The 14,540-nt window shown below is 40.8% G+C and overlaps 1 protein-coding gene across 1 annotated transcript in view; it reads left to right on the top strand.

The window, feature by feature from the left end:
• The first annotated feature begins 4,415 nt into the window (after positions 1 to 4,415).
• The window catches only part of rasl10a (RAS-like, family 10, member A), a 37,658-nt gene continuing 27,533 nt past the window's right edge, over positions 4,416 to 14,540 (top strand). The window contains exons 1-2 of the mRNA XM_088335840.1: positions 4,416 to 4,683; positions 7,228 to 7,586. Of these exons, the coding sequence (XP_088191966.1) occupies positions 7,371 to 7,586 (216 nt within the window). The 5' untranslated portion in view covers positions 4,416 to 4,683; positions 7,228 to 7,370. The remainder of the gene's footprint in view (positions 4,684 to 7,227; positions 7,587 to 14,540) is intronic.

The raw sequence follows: 14,540 nt of genomic DNA, 5'->3' as shown, positions 1-14,540 counted from the left end.
TACAGTGCACTGCAGGAAAGAGGTCTAAATATAGTGGAAGCTATAGCTCTTGTTGGTGATAGGAATGAGTGGAGAGGTGTTGTGAAAGGATAGTGGGATGTTCAGATGTGTTCTGAGGGATGGGCAGGGCACCCGTATGATGCAGCAGGGGTAAACCAGTGAAAGCTGTCGGGCCCTGCTGTTGAACAAAAGAGTGTGTTGTGTCACCCTGACCCGAGTGACATGGCCGCTTTCTTGTGTCCCGTTTCATCCAGAGGGACGAAATCATGACCAACTTGGGTGCTGAGGTGCTTAACTTGTTTGGGCATTTGGTTTGGCCATGGTCCAAAAATGTGTCTGTGTGTTTTTTGCTACTTTTTCCCTTTTTTCTTTTCTTTGTTTTTGTGTACGTGTTTGTATTGCTGTCGGTCACCCCGCTCGAGGGATCTGACCAGGATAGATAGATAAATGTTTAACATTATGAATGCTTATACTTCTAAATACTTTTAACCTGTTTTTAAAATTGTTATTGAATTGTAACACATCATTAGACTCTTTCAGGTGTTAAATTGCGTCACAGTTATGGTCTGAGCGATTTTTAAAAATCTATTATTTCGAAGTCCAGTTTGAAAATATAGAGGACCGATCCTGCCACATGTATATAAGAATATAGAAATGAATAAATACCTATAAATATATGACATTTAAATAAACGAACACGTAACGCTAAACACGTAATACATAATCATTTGATATACATAAAATTCATTTAATTATTTATGAATTTTTCATTTATTTATTTCAGTATTTATTTTGTCCTTGATTTTTTTCAAGTACGTAATTGTGTATTTTGTTATTCATTTTTCAGATTAAATTGTTATTCAAATGAGGAGACGGGTCAAACTTGCCGAGCTTTTCACCTTTTGGCTGATGAGTGACAAATGAATTGCTATTACCATGATCAACCAATAGATACAAAATTCAACCAGTATAATCTCCCTCCGTCATTTGAATATCATTGTGTTTAGAATAATATACACGACACAATACACGACAAAATACATGACAAAATGAACCCCGGAATACAGAAATAAAAAGACAAAAAAAAAAAAATATTTTCTATTTTTACAAAAGTGCATTTTAAATTTGGGTTCAAATGTCTAACATAACGTAAACATAGGTACACATTAGTAAAACATAGAAAAAGAACATGTGTCTCACATTTTTGTGGAAAATTGTACTTTAATAGCTGGGTGGTTAGCATGCAGCCTCACGGTGTGGATGTCCAAGGTTCAAATCCAGCTACCGCCGCCCAATGAGGTTGCATGTTCTCCCAATGACTGCGTGGGTTTCCTCCAGGTACTTCGATTTCCTCCCACATACCAAAAACATGCATGCCGGGTAAATTGGCCGGTCCAACTTGTCCTTGGGTGTGAATGTTCAAGTGAGTTGTATGTTTCTGTGCGCCCTGTGGCTGTCTGGTAACCAATTCAAGCTATCAGCTGCCCACTGCCCGAAGATACCTAGGATGGGCTCCAGCACCTCTGCAACCCTGGTGAGGATAAGCCGCGCTGAAAATAGATGGATGGGTGTATTTTAGTAGTATTTTTCATTTATTGATAATTTTGCATCTAGTCAGTTTCAGAGGTTTTGGCCGAACAAAGATTTCGAGTGAAAAGTATTGTGACTGCGAATGCAATGAGAAAAGTTTCATAGATCTGGCTCATTGGGCAGTCTTCTGCCAAACTGTCTTACACGCAGTGACGTGGGCTAACCTGACAACAATAATTTGTTTTTCTTCATTATCAAGTAAAACCAGCAACTATGAACCCAGAAATGTTGCAATCAGAACTTTTATTGAGGATATAAAATAAGCGTTGGCATGCCCACATATACTCTGTGATTACCATAATCAACAGACACCATGCTACAAAGACACCAGGCTTAAAAGCTACATCAGAAAACAGTATTTTGAAGCAGCGAAAGAGTCAAGACTAATTAAAATTGAAAATCGTAGGTACTCACCGCTTTCAAAGGCACAAATTGTTATCAGCGTTGTGCGTGCACATGCATACTGGGCATTGTTGGGACCCCTATATGGGTAGGAAGAAATTTCAGAACACCTCCTGAACCCCAGGCAAAGATGGGAAAGCTGCTACTGTCCTTGAGGAAAGCGCCGAGCGGATGTATGGGTGTGCAGGGCCCACCAAGTTGTGAGTCGTGCCCACCCAATCAAAATATTGGGAATATCTATTGTAGTATGGCACTGGATACCAAAAACGTACAGGAGAGAGTTCTTACCTACTTTCTATTGCAGGTTTGATGGTTACTCTTGACCACAAGCACGCTGGACGAGTAATCACCAAATCCACGCTCGCCCTGCCTCCTACTCATCCAACCTCACACATCTGTCCGTACCAAAGGGGTCCAGATTTACATATAACAGCAATAGCACTGCATGGTCGCTACACGAAATATTCAGTCAAATAATTTTTTTTACCACAAGATCCGTACGATTACTTTATGATTGTGTGGGCAACCTTTTTCCACCCATTGAAACATAGAAAGGTGTCCTGGTTGTGACTGCTCGCAAAACGAGCAGACTCGAAGTGTGCAGCTCGTAGCACACAGGCAGAGTGGCCGGCGACCTAATACCCTAATGCCGCACCATGTTGCATGACGGTAAAAAACATTTGGTTCTATTGGCTAATGAAAAATCAATAACAAATAAATAAGACATTGAGGGATTTGTTCAAACTATTGCCATGTTGAACAAAAGGCTTAAGCTATAGACTGTGAGCAAGAGGCTTATGAGACAGATGTGTGATAGACAGAAACTCATGTGAGTGACAGATGCTCGATAGAGGTGTAAATGATAGACAGTGATTGACAATGTGATTGACAGATGGTGTGATGGAATGTGATTGGCATGATACAGGAATGAAACTGAAGTGACTGAAAGACAAAGACAGACTTACACAGACGGACGTATAACATAGATATAATGTCAGAACCAGAACAGAGAGTTGACCCAAACGTGTAACAGGTAGCTGTTGAGATCAGAGCGTGTTCGAAGGACGGAAACAAGTTGAGCAGCCGGCACGGAGATTGGAGCGTTGTCGGAGGACGGAAACAAGTCGGGCAGCTTGGACGGGAGATCGGAGCGTGGTCGGAGGACGGAAACAAGTCGGGCAGTCACAAGAATTTTCTTGGGGTTCTCTATTGGGTTGAGATCAGGACTGTGGCCAGGCCATGCCATTAATTCAATGTTCAATAACATTTTGTCTTTTCCGCAAAAAAGCAGTAGTTCGCGTCAAGCTTTGTTCATAAACGAGGCGATAGCTTTATCTAGCGGTGGTTATCAAGACTGCACTCACCACAGGAAAGACAATTTAAAAAGATAACTTAAAAGGATCATTTAAAAAAAGGTCAGCCAGAGAGAAACCCGGCCCAGCCTATAACCGAAACTTAATTAACATTTTAGGCCCGAATTTCGGGTCGGGTTGGGCCGACTTCCAGCTGCTGGCCTGAGATCTTACCTCTAGTATAGACTCAACAAAATGTCCCTTAACTGTTCAGCAGTGAGGATGGCATTTTTTTCGGAATCATTAAATTGTTTAAAAATTGCTCTCTAATTTTGATCTGCAGTGTAGATTGAACGATAAATTGACGGGGAGACACGATCGGTAGGTAGTTTTAGGTAGATGGAGTAAAAAAATAAAAATAGATTGTAATGATGAAAATGAATAAATAAAATAAGGCAGCCTCAACTGGACAAGACCGGTGTCCTACTCGCGCCGGTTCCAAGTCCGGATATATGCAGAGGGTAAAAAAACTCAGCATTGGGGATACCGCCTCAAGATTTCTTAGTGTCCGACCTGGTAGGTAAACCTAGATCTGGGCCTGGCGCAGAGTTGTTTCTTTTACCTTCACAATCTGAAAAAAAATGGTCAAGGAGGCAGCAAGCCCAGTGTTCTTGAGTAGGTGTTCTTGTTTTGGTAAAGGGTCAAGATCTACACGAAGATAGCATAGTTTAAAATTTAGATTTAGGTTCAATATAGGGTAGTGTCAGGTTTCTCCCTTTCAGAACAAACCTCACTTCAATAAAGTTGACGAAACGTTGCATAAGTGCCCATTGAGCGTTGTAATACAATTTTACACGGAGATTTTTATTTTTATTTACAAGCACCGTGGGAGACCTGCCCATTAAAAGTGTAACCGTGGCCATGACGGGGCTGTGATGGGCCGTCGACTCGCTCCCTCCGCAAATAATTCGCATCCCTCGGCGAGGGTGATGCGCTCTCTTCTCCGTGACAGCTTCCACTCGGAATCACGTGATAGAGGGAGAGCTAAAAGAAGAGAGAGAGAGAGAGAGAGAGAGAGAGAGAGAGAGCAAGAGAGAGAGAGAGAGAGGCCGAGAGAAATAGAAAGAAAGAAGCTGTTGCCTTAACCGCAGACGCACGGTGATCTCCGAGGGATGCCATAACACAACCTTCACAAGTGCATGGATTATCGTTTCTCTTCTTAATGTGAAGGTGAACAGACATTGCCATCGATTTTTGGAAGTATAATTTGAGGCCGTGGATGATTTTAGCGCACGTGGAGCGCGTATTTGTGCCATGTGATGGAGGAGCGTGGAAAGGGTGAATCGCGGGGATGAAGAAGCGATGAAGACACCGAAAGATCCTGCACGTCTCGGCCAAGGTCAGATTGGAGCCAGGTTGGGATTAAGTCATTGTGGAGGGCACCCACGCGCGGGGCTCGCTCCTTGGAGGAGAAAACTGCTTCTGTTAGCAATTTTTTAATCATTTTTGCATGTGTAACTTAACCTCTTGATTTGTGCATCTAACAAAACTGTCAACCTCAGCCAATTGCTCCCTTTATTAATGGTTACAATCCCCTTACTGAAGCTGGGGTGCATCGTTTTAAGTGTCCCTGAAAAAGTTTGAAATTTTCTATATTTAGCATGTGTCAACAATGCCCAACTGAGATAAAAGACCCCTTATGCTTTATTTTTCACCGTACCTATCTGCTTTATCTTACTTTTAGCGGAGCCTGTTGGGGGAGAACACATTAAGGAGGACCAATGAGTGGCGTGGGGGGTGGTTAATGCTGGAGAGTGACGTTTTGCTCATCTCTGCAGATTTAATTTTGTTTCTATTTGTTAGTCTAGCCTTAAAATGGTGAAAGTAAAGCCCCGCCCACACCTGGCCCCAACAAGGTGCGACACCACCAGCGATTGGCTTTTTGCCTTTGGCGCCAGGTGTGCGGAGATACTTTTTTGGGGAAAGCGGTGTGGTACATATGGCGTCCAGTATCAAAAATGTTTGATCATTTTAGGTCTTGGTTGCCAAATTATCAAAGTATGCATGGGACAGAGGAAAACGACAACTTGAAGCAAGCTCTCTAAATACAAAACGACGCAATTTCCTTTCATTCTCGAGGAACGGTGACACGCAAATGCGGCAGAAATCACCAAGGACGACAGCACTGGAGCTGTCAAATATAGGGCTTACGGCGTGCATGTCGCAAAAGTTGTCCTCACTTCAGCAAACCAGCAGTGGCGCTCATTCTTAAAGCAGCAGTAAAGCAGACAGTTTATCTACAACGACGTCTCGGAGGTGTCGGTGTTAACCATAATAGAATTCAAATCACTTCCCTTGTGCTTGTCTTCTTAACCCCTATGTGACTCCGTAGTAGTTGCTACTCTGAACGGTCACATGATCAAAAAAAAAAGGTGACAAATAACTTGGCGCAGAAATGAAAACGGCAGCTGAAAAAGGTGTCAGGTGTGTAAGGTCACATCTCCATTGGCGTCCTGCACATGAAGGTGTCGTTCACCAAACTTTCCACCCAGGTTCGCGCTGGGATTATTGACTAACTTGCAGCGTCGGATCGTTGACTTTAATGTCCATCCGTTTATCAGAAATACTTTATTTATTTCGGCCTTGCTGTTTTATGGACAGTCTTGTTACTCATTTTTCTACAACCCTTTTGTCACTTCCCTTATCCCCATAAAGACTGTCATTCTGAAACATTTGTCCGCCTGTGGATCCTCTCCAGCCAACATGAGAAAAGGCCTGCTCCAAGCAGAATAGAAACTCCAGTTCAAACCCCATGAAAGATGAGTTTATTTTAGTGCGTCTAAGAAATGCGCGTACTTGCACGTGCATCATGAAAGAGATGACTGAGGCTGCAACGATGACGCAAGCCAGGAGATGGGAGCAGCGAGTAAAAAAGTTTCAAATTTCATACAGCTTCTTTAATAGAGAAAATACTTTCAAGTTTTTAGGACATTTCAAACAACAAACACAGTCTTTTGGAAATAATGCATCTTTTAATAACCAAGCGGCACCTACACTACCGTTTAAAAGTTGATGTCTTCCAGACTAGTTTGTGTTTTCCGTCACACTTTTATCTACTTGTCCAATAATCTATATGTCACGAAACGGGCCGGGGAGCAGGAAGTCGGAACTCATTTGCGTAGACGATCTGTCACTTTAATTGAGAAAGTAAAGTTGTCCAACACACAAACAGACCAAAAACAAAACAAAGCAGCTTCAAAGACAGGCAAAATTACAATCTAGGGCCTAGATTGTAATTTTGATTCTAGGCATTACTCAGATCAAACAGGCATGAACAGGTTTTCAAAAAGGTTAAGCAATGATCTGGCAACGGGCAGTCCCAAAAGGAGCGTTTAAGTACTCCAAGAGCAATCAGTCCAATGCGTCTCAGCCGGTGTCAAGGGGCGGGGCCAGCTGGGCGCCATGACAACCGTGCAGGACATGACACTACATTATTTTGCCCATACTATCTTCTTTTTGTTGGCCAGTAATAGATTTTCTTTGCCATTCTCCTTAAAGGCCAGCATCTCTGAGTCACCTCTTCTCTGTAGATGTTGACACTGGTGTTTTGTGGGTAGTATTTAACAAAGCTGCCAGTTGGGAACTGTACGCCGTCTATTTATTAAGCTATTTTCTCAAGCTAAAGACACTAACGTACTTGACCTCTTGAACAAGATTCAGATTAGAGCTAAAATGGGCAAAATAAAATTGGTTTAACAAAAAATAAGTTCTTCTTGATGTTTATTGACCTGTACCTGAATTGTTATACGGCATAATCAATTTCAAATGATCAGTTTTCTTTTCTAAATATTGACTCACATTACACTAAACGTAGCTCTATTAGGCAGCGGAAGGATTATTTTTCTTTTACAAACAACAGAAAATATTTTTTCAACTGTGACAGGATGCGATTCCAAGTGTGCTGGTCGAGTGGATTTCTTCTTCGTCCCTCCAGCCCGGCGTTGCGATTCTGAGTTTAGTGGATCGCAACAGGGGAAATCAACCTTGACTTCCGGGTGTCCATGTTGTTGACCCGGAGTGCCAGGAATGGTGGAGACATTGAGTATCGCCGTCATCGGAGCTCCCGGAGTGGGAAAAACTTCGATCATCCGCCAGTTTATCTACAACGACTTCTCGGAGGTGTACACGCCAACACGCTCCAGATACGTGTACAGGCCTTCTGTCATCCTCAACGGGAGCATGTATGAGCTGAAGGTTCTCGATGTCCCGCCCATCTCATCTTTCCCGTCTAGTTCCAGTCAGGTAAAACGGCTCTTCTTTTTACGCAACGACGCTAATAAGAACTTACATTTTCCCCAACTACATAAAAGCCAAAATCGAGAGCTATTGGTTTGTTTTCGTCTTCTTCCCGTGAAGCCTTAACTTGATCGAGTGCTCAATAAGAAATTTCAAACATATGGCCTGTGGGCTTGAGCAGGCCCGCCTACAGATTTAATCCGGCCCACCAGATAATTTGGAGAGAAGCACAAGAGAAAAATGAGACGCACCATGTCAAACAATGACCTGAAGTTTTAAATATGTTAACTGGATATCACAAAGAAAACCACCCACTCTAACTATATTTACCATTTATCTACCAGAGAACATTTGAGGTAACACCCATTCCAATTTTATTTTACTTAAAATAGAAGTCACAGATGCAGTGTTTAAGGCAGTACAATTACACCCAAGTGTGGTAAGTGGATGTCTCTCTTCAATGAAACATTTGCTACTAAACTACACTTTTTATCCGCAGTGATTGGAAATGATCAGTTAGCACCTGGATTAAAATGCCGAATTAAATAAATAGCACCAGGGTGTCTTTGCTAAAGTGTTTAAAGAATCCTTTCCATAATAGATATGAAAGCTAACAACAAAGTTACAAAATTCAGGTAAACATTGTCATGAAATGAAGAAGAAGAATATTATTTTTCAATCATTCAATGATTTGCATCTAAGTGATTTTTTGGGTGCTATTTTTACCACTTTTCAGTTTGCTTGAGTTTCCCCGAGTCAAATACAGGTAAATTCATGGAAATTTATTCGATTATTGTTTTCCTTTTTGTTTTTTTACACATGCTCAATTATTAAACACTACAAGAGATTGAATCTTAATTAAGGAATAAATATTGAGGAAAAAACCCTCACATATTTTTTTCAAATCTTACTGAAATATTGGGTTTTACTTGCTGAACAAGACACTAGCTGGAATGGTATAATTTTTACTTTAGTAGCAATTTTAGATTTTTTTGTATTTCTTCTATTTATTTATTATTATTCTAATATATATATATATATATATATATATATATATATATATATATATATATATATATATATATATATATATATATATATATATATATATATATGTACAGGTATGTATGTATGTACAGGTATGTATGTATGTACAGGTATGTATGTATGTATGTATACATCGGAAAACTTCGGCATCTTTATGTAAAAATTGTTTGTTGGTTTGTATTTAATGAATGTTTTTGTTAGATTTGTATATAGTGAAGCTTAATTGTAATTTCAGAAGTTTGTTGGTTATTTTTTTCCCATTTAGAAGGGACTATTTTGGTATACAGGGATGACATACATTTATTTATACATTTAAACAAGCCAGAAACGGAGACAGGACCCAGTAGCGTTCGTTTACTTAGTTTTATTGATATATAGAGAGAGAGCAGTGCTTGCTTCCACGATCCGATGATCGACAGACACATGTAGCAGGTGGCTGGAACGCAGAAGTGGCACTTCCGTGTCGAGCGAGGATAATCGTAGGCAGCAGGGATACTGGTCACTAGCCGGGACGGGAGAGCAAGGTCGGTATTGAGTCCAGAAAAGAGGTCGGCAACAGGTATCAGGCAGGTAACAGGGCAAAACAGGTCGGTGGTCGGGATGGCAGAGCAGGGCAGAAGCGGGTCCAGAAACAGGTCGGCAACAGGTATCAGGCAGGAGAAAACAGGGCAGGAAAATGTCGGAGGGTATGAGCTTGCCTAGCTGGAAGCATAGGTTCGCAAAAGGTCTGACCCCGGTAACAGGGAGCCGGGGGGTTTAAAAAGTGGCAAGGAGCCAATCTGCCAACGGGGCAGCCGCAGGTGCCCCAAATCAGTAATCATGACAAAAACAGCTTCCTAGTTCAGGCATTTAATTTTGTCCTACAAAGCTGTTATACTTGCAACAGGCATGGGCAATGTATGTTTGTATTGGTTAATAAAGACAATTTGTTGTGGGATATCTGTGTACAAGAGGCACGGGCTCAGAAAATTATTATTACTTCATATATTTACTATATTATCAAGCTATCACACAGGGAAATGAAATTGACTAAAGAATTGCCAGTAGCTTTTGTGAAGAGAGCAGGATCTACAGTTTAATTCAATTTTGCTTTCAAATGTATTATACGGCTCTTACTGAAAAACAAGGTGATGACAACATAGTCTGTAAAATACGATAACCCAAATTGGTTTTGTTTTGGTCTCCGTGCATCGCTTGTCGTGTCCCCGACGTTGGGATTCAATGCACGCTAGAACGGCAATGATCGATCTTCTTTCTTTCATTGCCAAAAGTGGTTCCATGACCACTAGTTTGTTTAATTGATGTAGTGGGCATCCGTTTAGAATTCTCTATGATTATTGGCTATAGCTGACGCTGTATTTTCGGAAATCGAGTTTTTCACTGTATCTTCCGCAGGAGAATATCTTTGCCTTCAAAGTTACAGTTGGAGTCAGCAAAAGAATAACAAGCAAAAAAATAAAGGAACTTATTCTTCTTTCCATGCAGTAGTACTGTTAGTGGTCCAGTGGTTGTGGACCACTGATGCACATGACGGCTTGTTTCCATCATACTTTTGAGATAAATGTTTTTTATTTAGAAAAAAGAGTTTCAAAGACCACAGATTATTGCAAACCACAGACTGTTATTACACCATCCCAAGGTCTGTTTAAAAAGAGCATCAACTACGGAGGCTCTCGCTTCCGGTGAAATTACAATAGGACACACCAGCTGCCCGCAACAACAATTAAGTTTCACAGAAAAGAGGACCTTCACCATCCTTGAACAAGCCACATCCAGTGTCACAGCTCTCCAGCCGTTAACTCGCTGAGCACAGGACAAAACTGTACACCTGGATAATATCGAGTTCTGCGGGACTCTAGGTCAAATCAATGAACTCTTGTGAAAGGTTTTCGGCACATCATCTTCCAAGACGCCTTAGTGACAGCGATTGAACAAGGGTTCTTCCCATAGACAATGGATGGAGAGACACTCTGGGTAGCAGCTCTTTGAGATTAAAGAAAACAACAAACTTTTCCTCCTACTAAGCTTAGACAAATCTCTTTAGTGGCCAGAAAACTCTTCTTTCAAAAAGTATCTTACGCAGAAAAACAAACATGCTGTTTGTGCTTTCACAAGCGAGAATAGGTAATTACGCTGAGTCCATCAAATCCTCTTCAAATTTTTTCCTGTTTTAGTAATTCCATCGTCAACTCAACATACCAGGGATTAGATTTAAAATGTATCGGCCGTTAGAATGATGAGAACATTTTTATTTAAATTGAGTTTCATCATCTGTTAGTCAGAAATTTAAAACGAAACCGATGTGGTGCTCCATTTTCAAAACTGTGGAAAATCCCTTTGGTCCCTCAGACATTGTTCTACTTCTTTTAGAAACAAGATAAATACGCCACATCCTTTAACATTGCAGAGAAGTGTTAAATTGTGAAGTAGTACACATTGATTTCCATCTATCCATCCATCCATTATCTGCACCGCTTATCCTCAGTAGAGTCGCGGGGGTGCTGCAGCCCATCCCAGCTATCTTCAGGCAGTGGGCAGGGGACGCCCTGAACTGGTTGCCAGCCAGTTGCAGGGCACATTGGCTTACAGTGAAGATATAAAAGTGGGGTACAGATTTTTAAAAAATCTGAACATTATATAGCATACAGAGTTTCACTGAAAATAAAACCACTAAACAAAATAGAGCAGTTGTGTTGTCATCCTTTTGATTCCCCTGGCTCGAACAGGTACATCTTTGAGGTTGTAGAAGAACATCCCCAGCTTAAACAATGAACAAAAAGAAGATATTTGTTATTTTCTTTCTGATAATAGTGGACACTTTTCAACTGATGCATTCATGTTAAATTGGGTTTCTTGCTATCACTCGTGAAACAGCGATCCATCATCTCGAGGGTATTGTCGTCTCCATATCGTTCTTCACTTCTCAGTATTTCAATTGAATGGTGGGTTGGGCTCAGAGTAAATGTTAAATCTGTGATTAAAAAACATTGACTTTCTTCTGGTGAACATTTTGCACCTAAATACATACTTTGTATTAACCGTAGGTTTCATGGAGTCAGTTGAAAGCTTCTTTGCCAAAATTGCAGTTGTGCAGACTCACTTTGATTCAAAATGCTGACTTTTATACTGACATTATTCTTCACTTTTGTTCACATTGCTAACCAAAGACCACAACAATGATGTTATTATTTCTTTGCACACACTCAGATGTCCCTTGTCTAGTTGCTATGGAAACGCAACTGACTTAACACTTCACTTTGATGGTTTAAAGTGCCCCCAGTGAGGACAGTCCGGTGTACGTATTGTTATTTATTAACCGCAGTGATTCTTCTTCACTCTGATCCTACGCAGAATTGGACGCTTGAAGCAAAAATGCATTCCTTTTTGCCATGACCATAGGTTTTATCGTGAATTTCTAGGCAGTAGGTTAGGACAGGCTTCTCTATCGTAATGTGAGTTCTGCAGAATAAAGTGAAAATGAAATAAGACTTTGTATTTGATACATTAATAGTTTAGTAGACACTCAAAATAAGGAGAGAAGTCATCAATAATTTTTGAACTTGCAGTAAGAACAGGCGAAGACCGTACAAAAATCCTCAAGATAAAAAAAGTTCCAATCTGTTCTCAAAGTCCTCCCCGGGCCATTTCTTTTTATAAAATCTTTTAGGTGACAAAAAGCAGATCCGCCCTAAATTGTGTTAAAATCCAGCAACATCATTGGCCAATAATAACCATGAGGTAAACAGCACACAACAGTCAAAATAATAAACAACAGTCAGGAATAATAGTCAAAATAACAAACTCTGGTATCCTATGCATTCTCATTTGTAGGTGCCCAATATTAAAAACAGAAACAAGCAGGATGAACTCATCAATATCACACATATTCATACCATAATAAAAATAACTGCCTGAGGAATCGTTTTTTTTTGTAGAAATTTTGGCATAGCAGATGATCACTCAATCATATTTTTGTGTAGCACTTTTCAGGCAAACTGCAAGTGCTATACAAAACGTTCAATGCACATTGATTAAAAAACGCTCCTTTTACCGACCCAAAAATCTGGAAAATTGGATAGTAAAAAAAGAAAAAAAATAATGTTAAGGCAGGCACAGACTAACCATGTGAGGAAATGGACCTGCAGGAGTCTCATCCACACTGATTGGAATGGCAGCATAAGCCTTAAAGTTGAAAGCTTGGAACTACGTTGAGTTTCGGTAAATCTTGTTCTTTTTATATACTTTATTATACTGATTTTTGATCTCTGATTTCTGGACTTTTGTGTACTGTTGAGTAGTTGAGTGTTAAGCACATTTTCAATGTTAACATCTTACTGAACAAGCACATCTAATCATATCATGAAGGTGAGCTTTTACTGGCCAAAATGTGCAAAACCAGCTGAAGGTCCTTTGTGTCTGAGTGCAAAGATGTGCACATTAAACCATCTCTGTTGATGGTGTGACTCATGTTCTCGAGAGAGTGGCTTTTTCTGACGGGACAAATCTCCAAGGTTGCCACGTTGCTTTTGTAACACCTGATGACAGCAAAGCTTGTTTCTCCTGTCGCTCTCATGCCGCAAACGAGTGAGTCTCCTTCACAGCAGATTCCGAAGAAGCCGACAAGACGAGAAAAATGGCTTGAACTGTTTCAGAGCTATCCGGTGCAATGACACTTTCGACTTGGAAAACTTTCCTGTTCTTTTTTGACATTCTCCCCTGAGATTCCACTGTTTTTATTTTAATATTGGTTTCCATAACTTTCTCAGCTTAAGGCCCAATTCCCCAATGTCAAACATGAAAATATCACCCAAAGCTTGCACTACAAACTGAAATCAACTGAAATTTAGCAATGTTGGCCTTCTAATGATGCCAGTGTCTTTTTCCAAGACAGTTAAATCATTAAAAAAAACAAAGGATGCCTTTTTATTTTAGCAAAGGTAATTCTCACTCAGAAGATGCTCATTTGAAAACACCCCTCTCTTGAGTAACCAGTCACGTTGTGCACTGAGCTTGCAGCGCACTCAGAAAGCAAATTCAGAGCTATGAAATATTCCAAAAAACACCTGAGTGGCTGAATGTTTATTTTTTAGTTAATATTCCAGATGTATGGGCAGCACGGCGGCGCAGTGGTTAGCGCATGTGCGGCACAGTTTAGAGGTCATGAGATCGAACCTCCTGTGTGGAGTTTGCATGTTCTCCCCGTGCTTGCGTGGGTCTTCTGCGGGCACTCCGGTTTCCTCCCACATTCCAAAAACATTCATGTCAGGTAAATTGGCCGGTCCAAATTGTCCCTAAGTGTGAATGAGCGAGTGAGTTGTCTGTCTCTGTGTGCCCTGCGACTGGCTGGGAACCAGTTCAGGGTGTCCCCTGCCCACTGCCCGGAGATGGCTGGGATGGGCTCCAGCACCACCCGCGACCCTACTAAGGATAAGCGGTGCAGATAATGGATGGATGGATTCCAGATGTGTGAAAGAATTCGTTTGAATTATCTTCAATTGTTACAGGATTATTGTATCCCTATAACAAGCATATCTGACATAACACATTTAAAGTGAACGGTCCCATCCCTATGCTTGGTATTACATGGTTTTACTCATTTTCACGAACGTTTTAATGTGGTGGAAATCTCACAGTCTGGTCCATCCATCCATTTTAGTTTTAGCAGAGCTGTTCTGGGCAGAACACATTATGTTCTAGGAATTGGGGCTGGGGGAGTGCTCGAGAGTGACGTCAAGCCTCATACGTTTTTTTTTTTTGTTGGTGTAGCATGAAAATGATAGAAGTAAAAAAAGGACAGCTTCAAGTAGAGTCCAAACACCACCCCCCCCAAACCCAAAGAAAGATTCAAGCGCGTTAAAGAAATGCACATACTTGCACATGCATCATTAACGAGCTAAATTAGGTGGCATTTAT

This window comes from Urocampus carinirostris, chromosome 5 (genome assembly GCF_059441175.1).
Source record: "Urocampus carinirostris isolate Australia breed hairy pipefish chromosome 5, RoL_Ucar_1.0, whole genome shotgun sequence".
Classification (NCBI taxonomy): domain Eukaryota; kingdom Metazoa; phylum Chordata; class Actinopteri; order Syngnathiformes; family Syngnathidae; genus Urocampus; species Urocampus carinirostris.
Note: the sequence above shows the minus strand (reverse complement) of the source record. Positions and strands in the feature narration are given on the sequence as shown.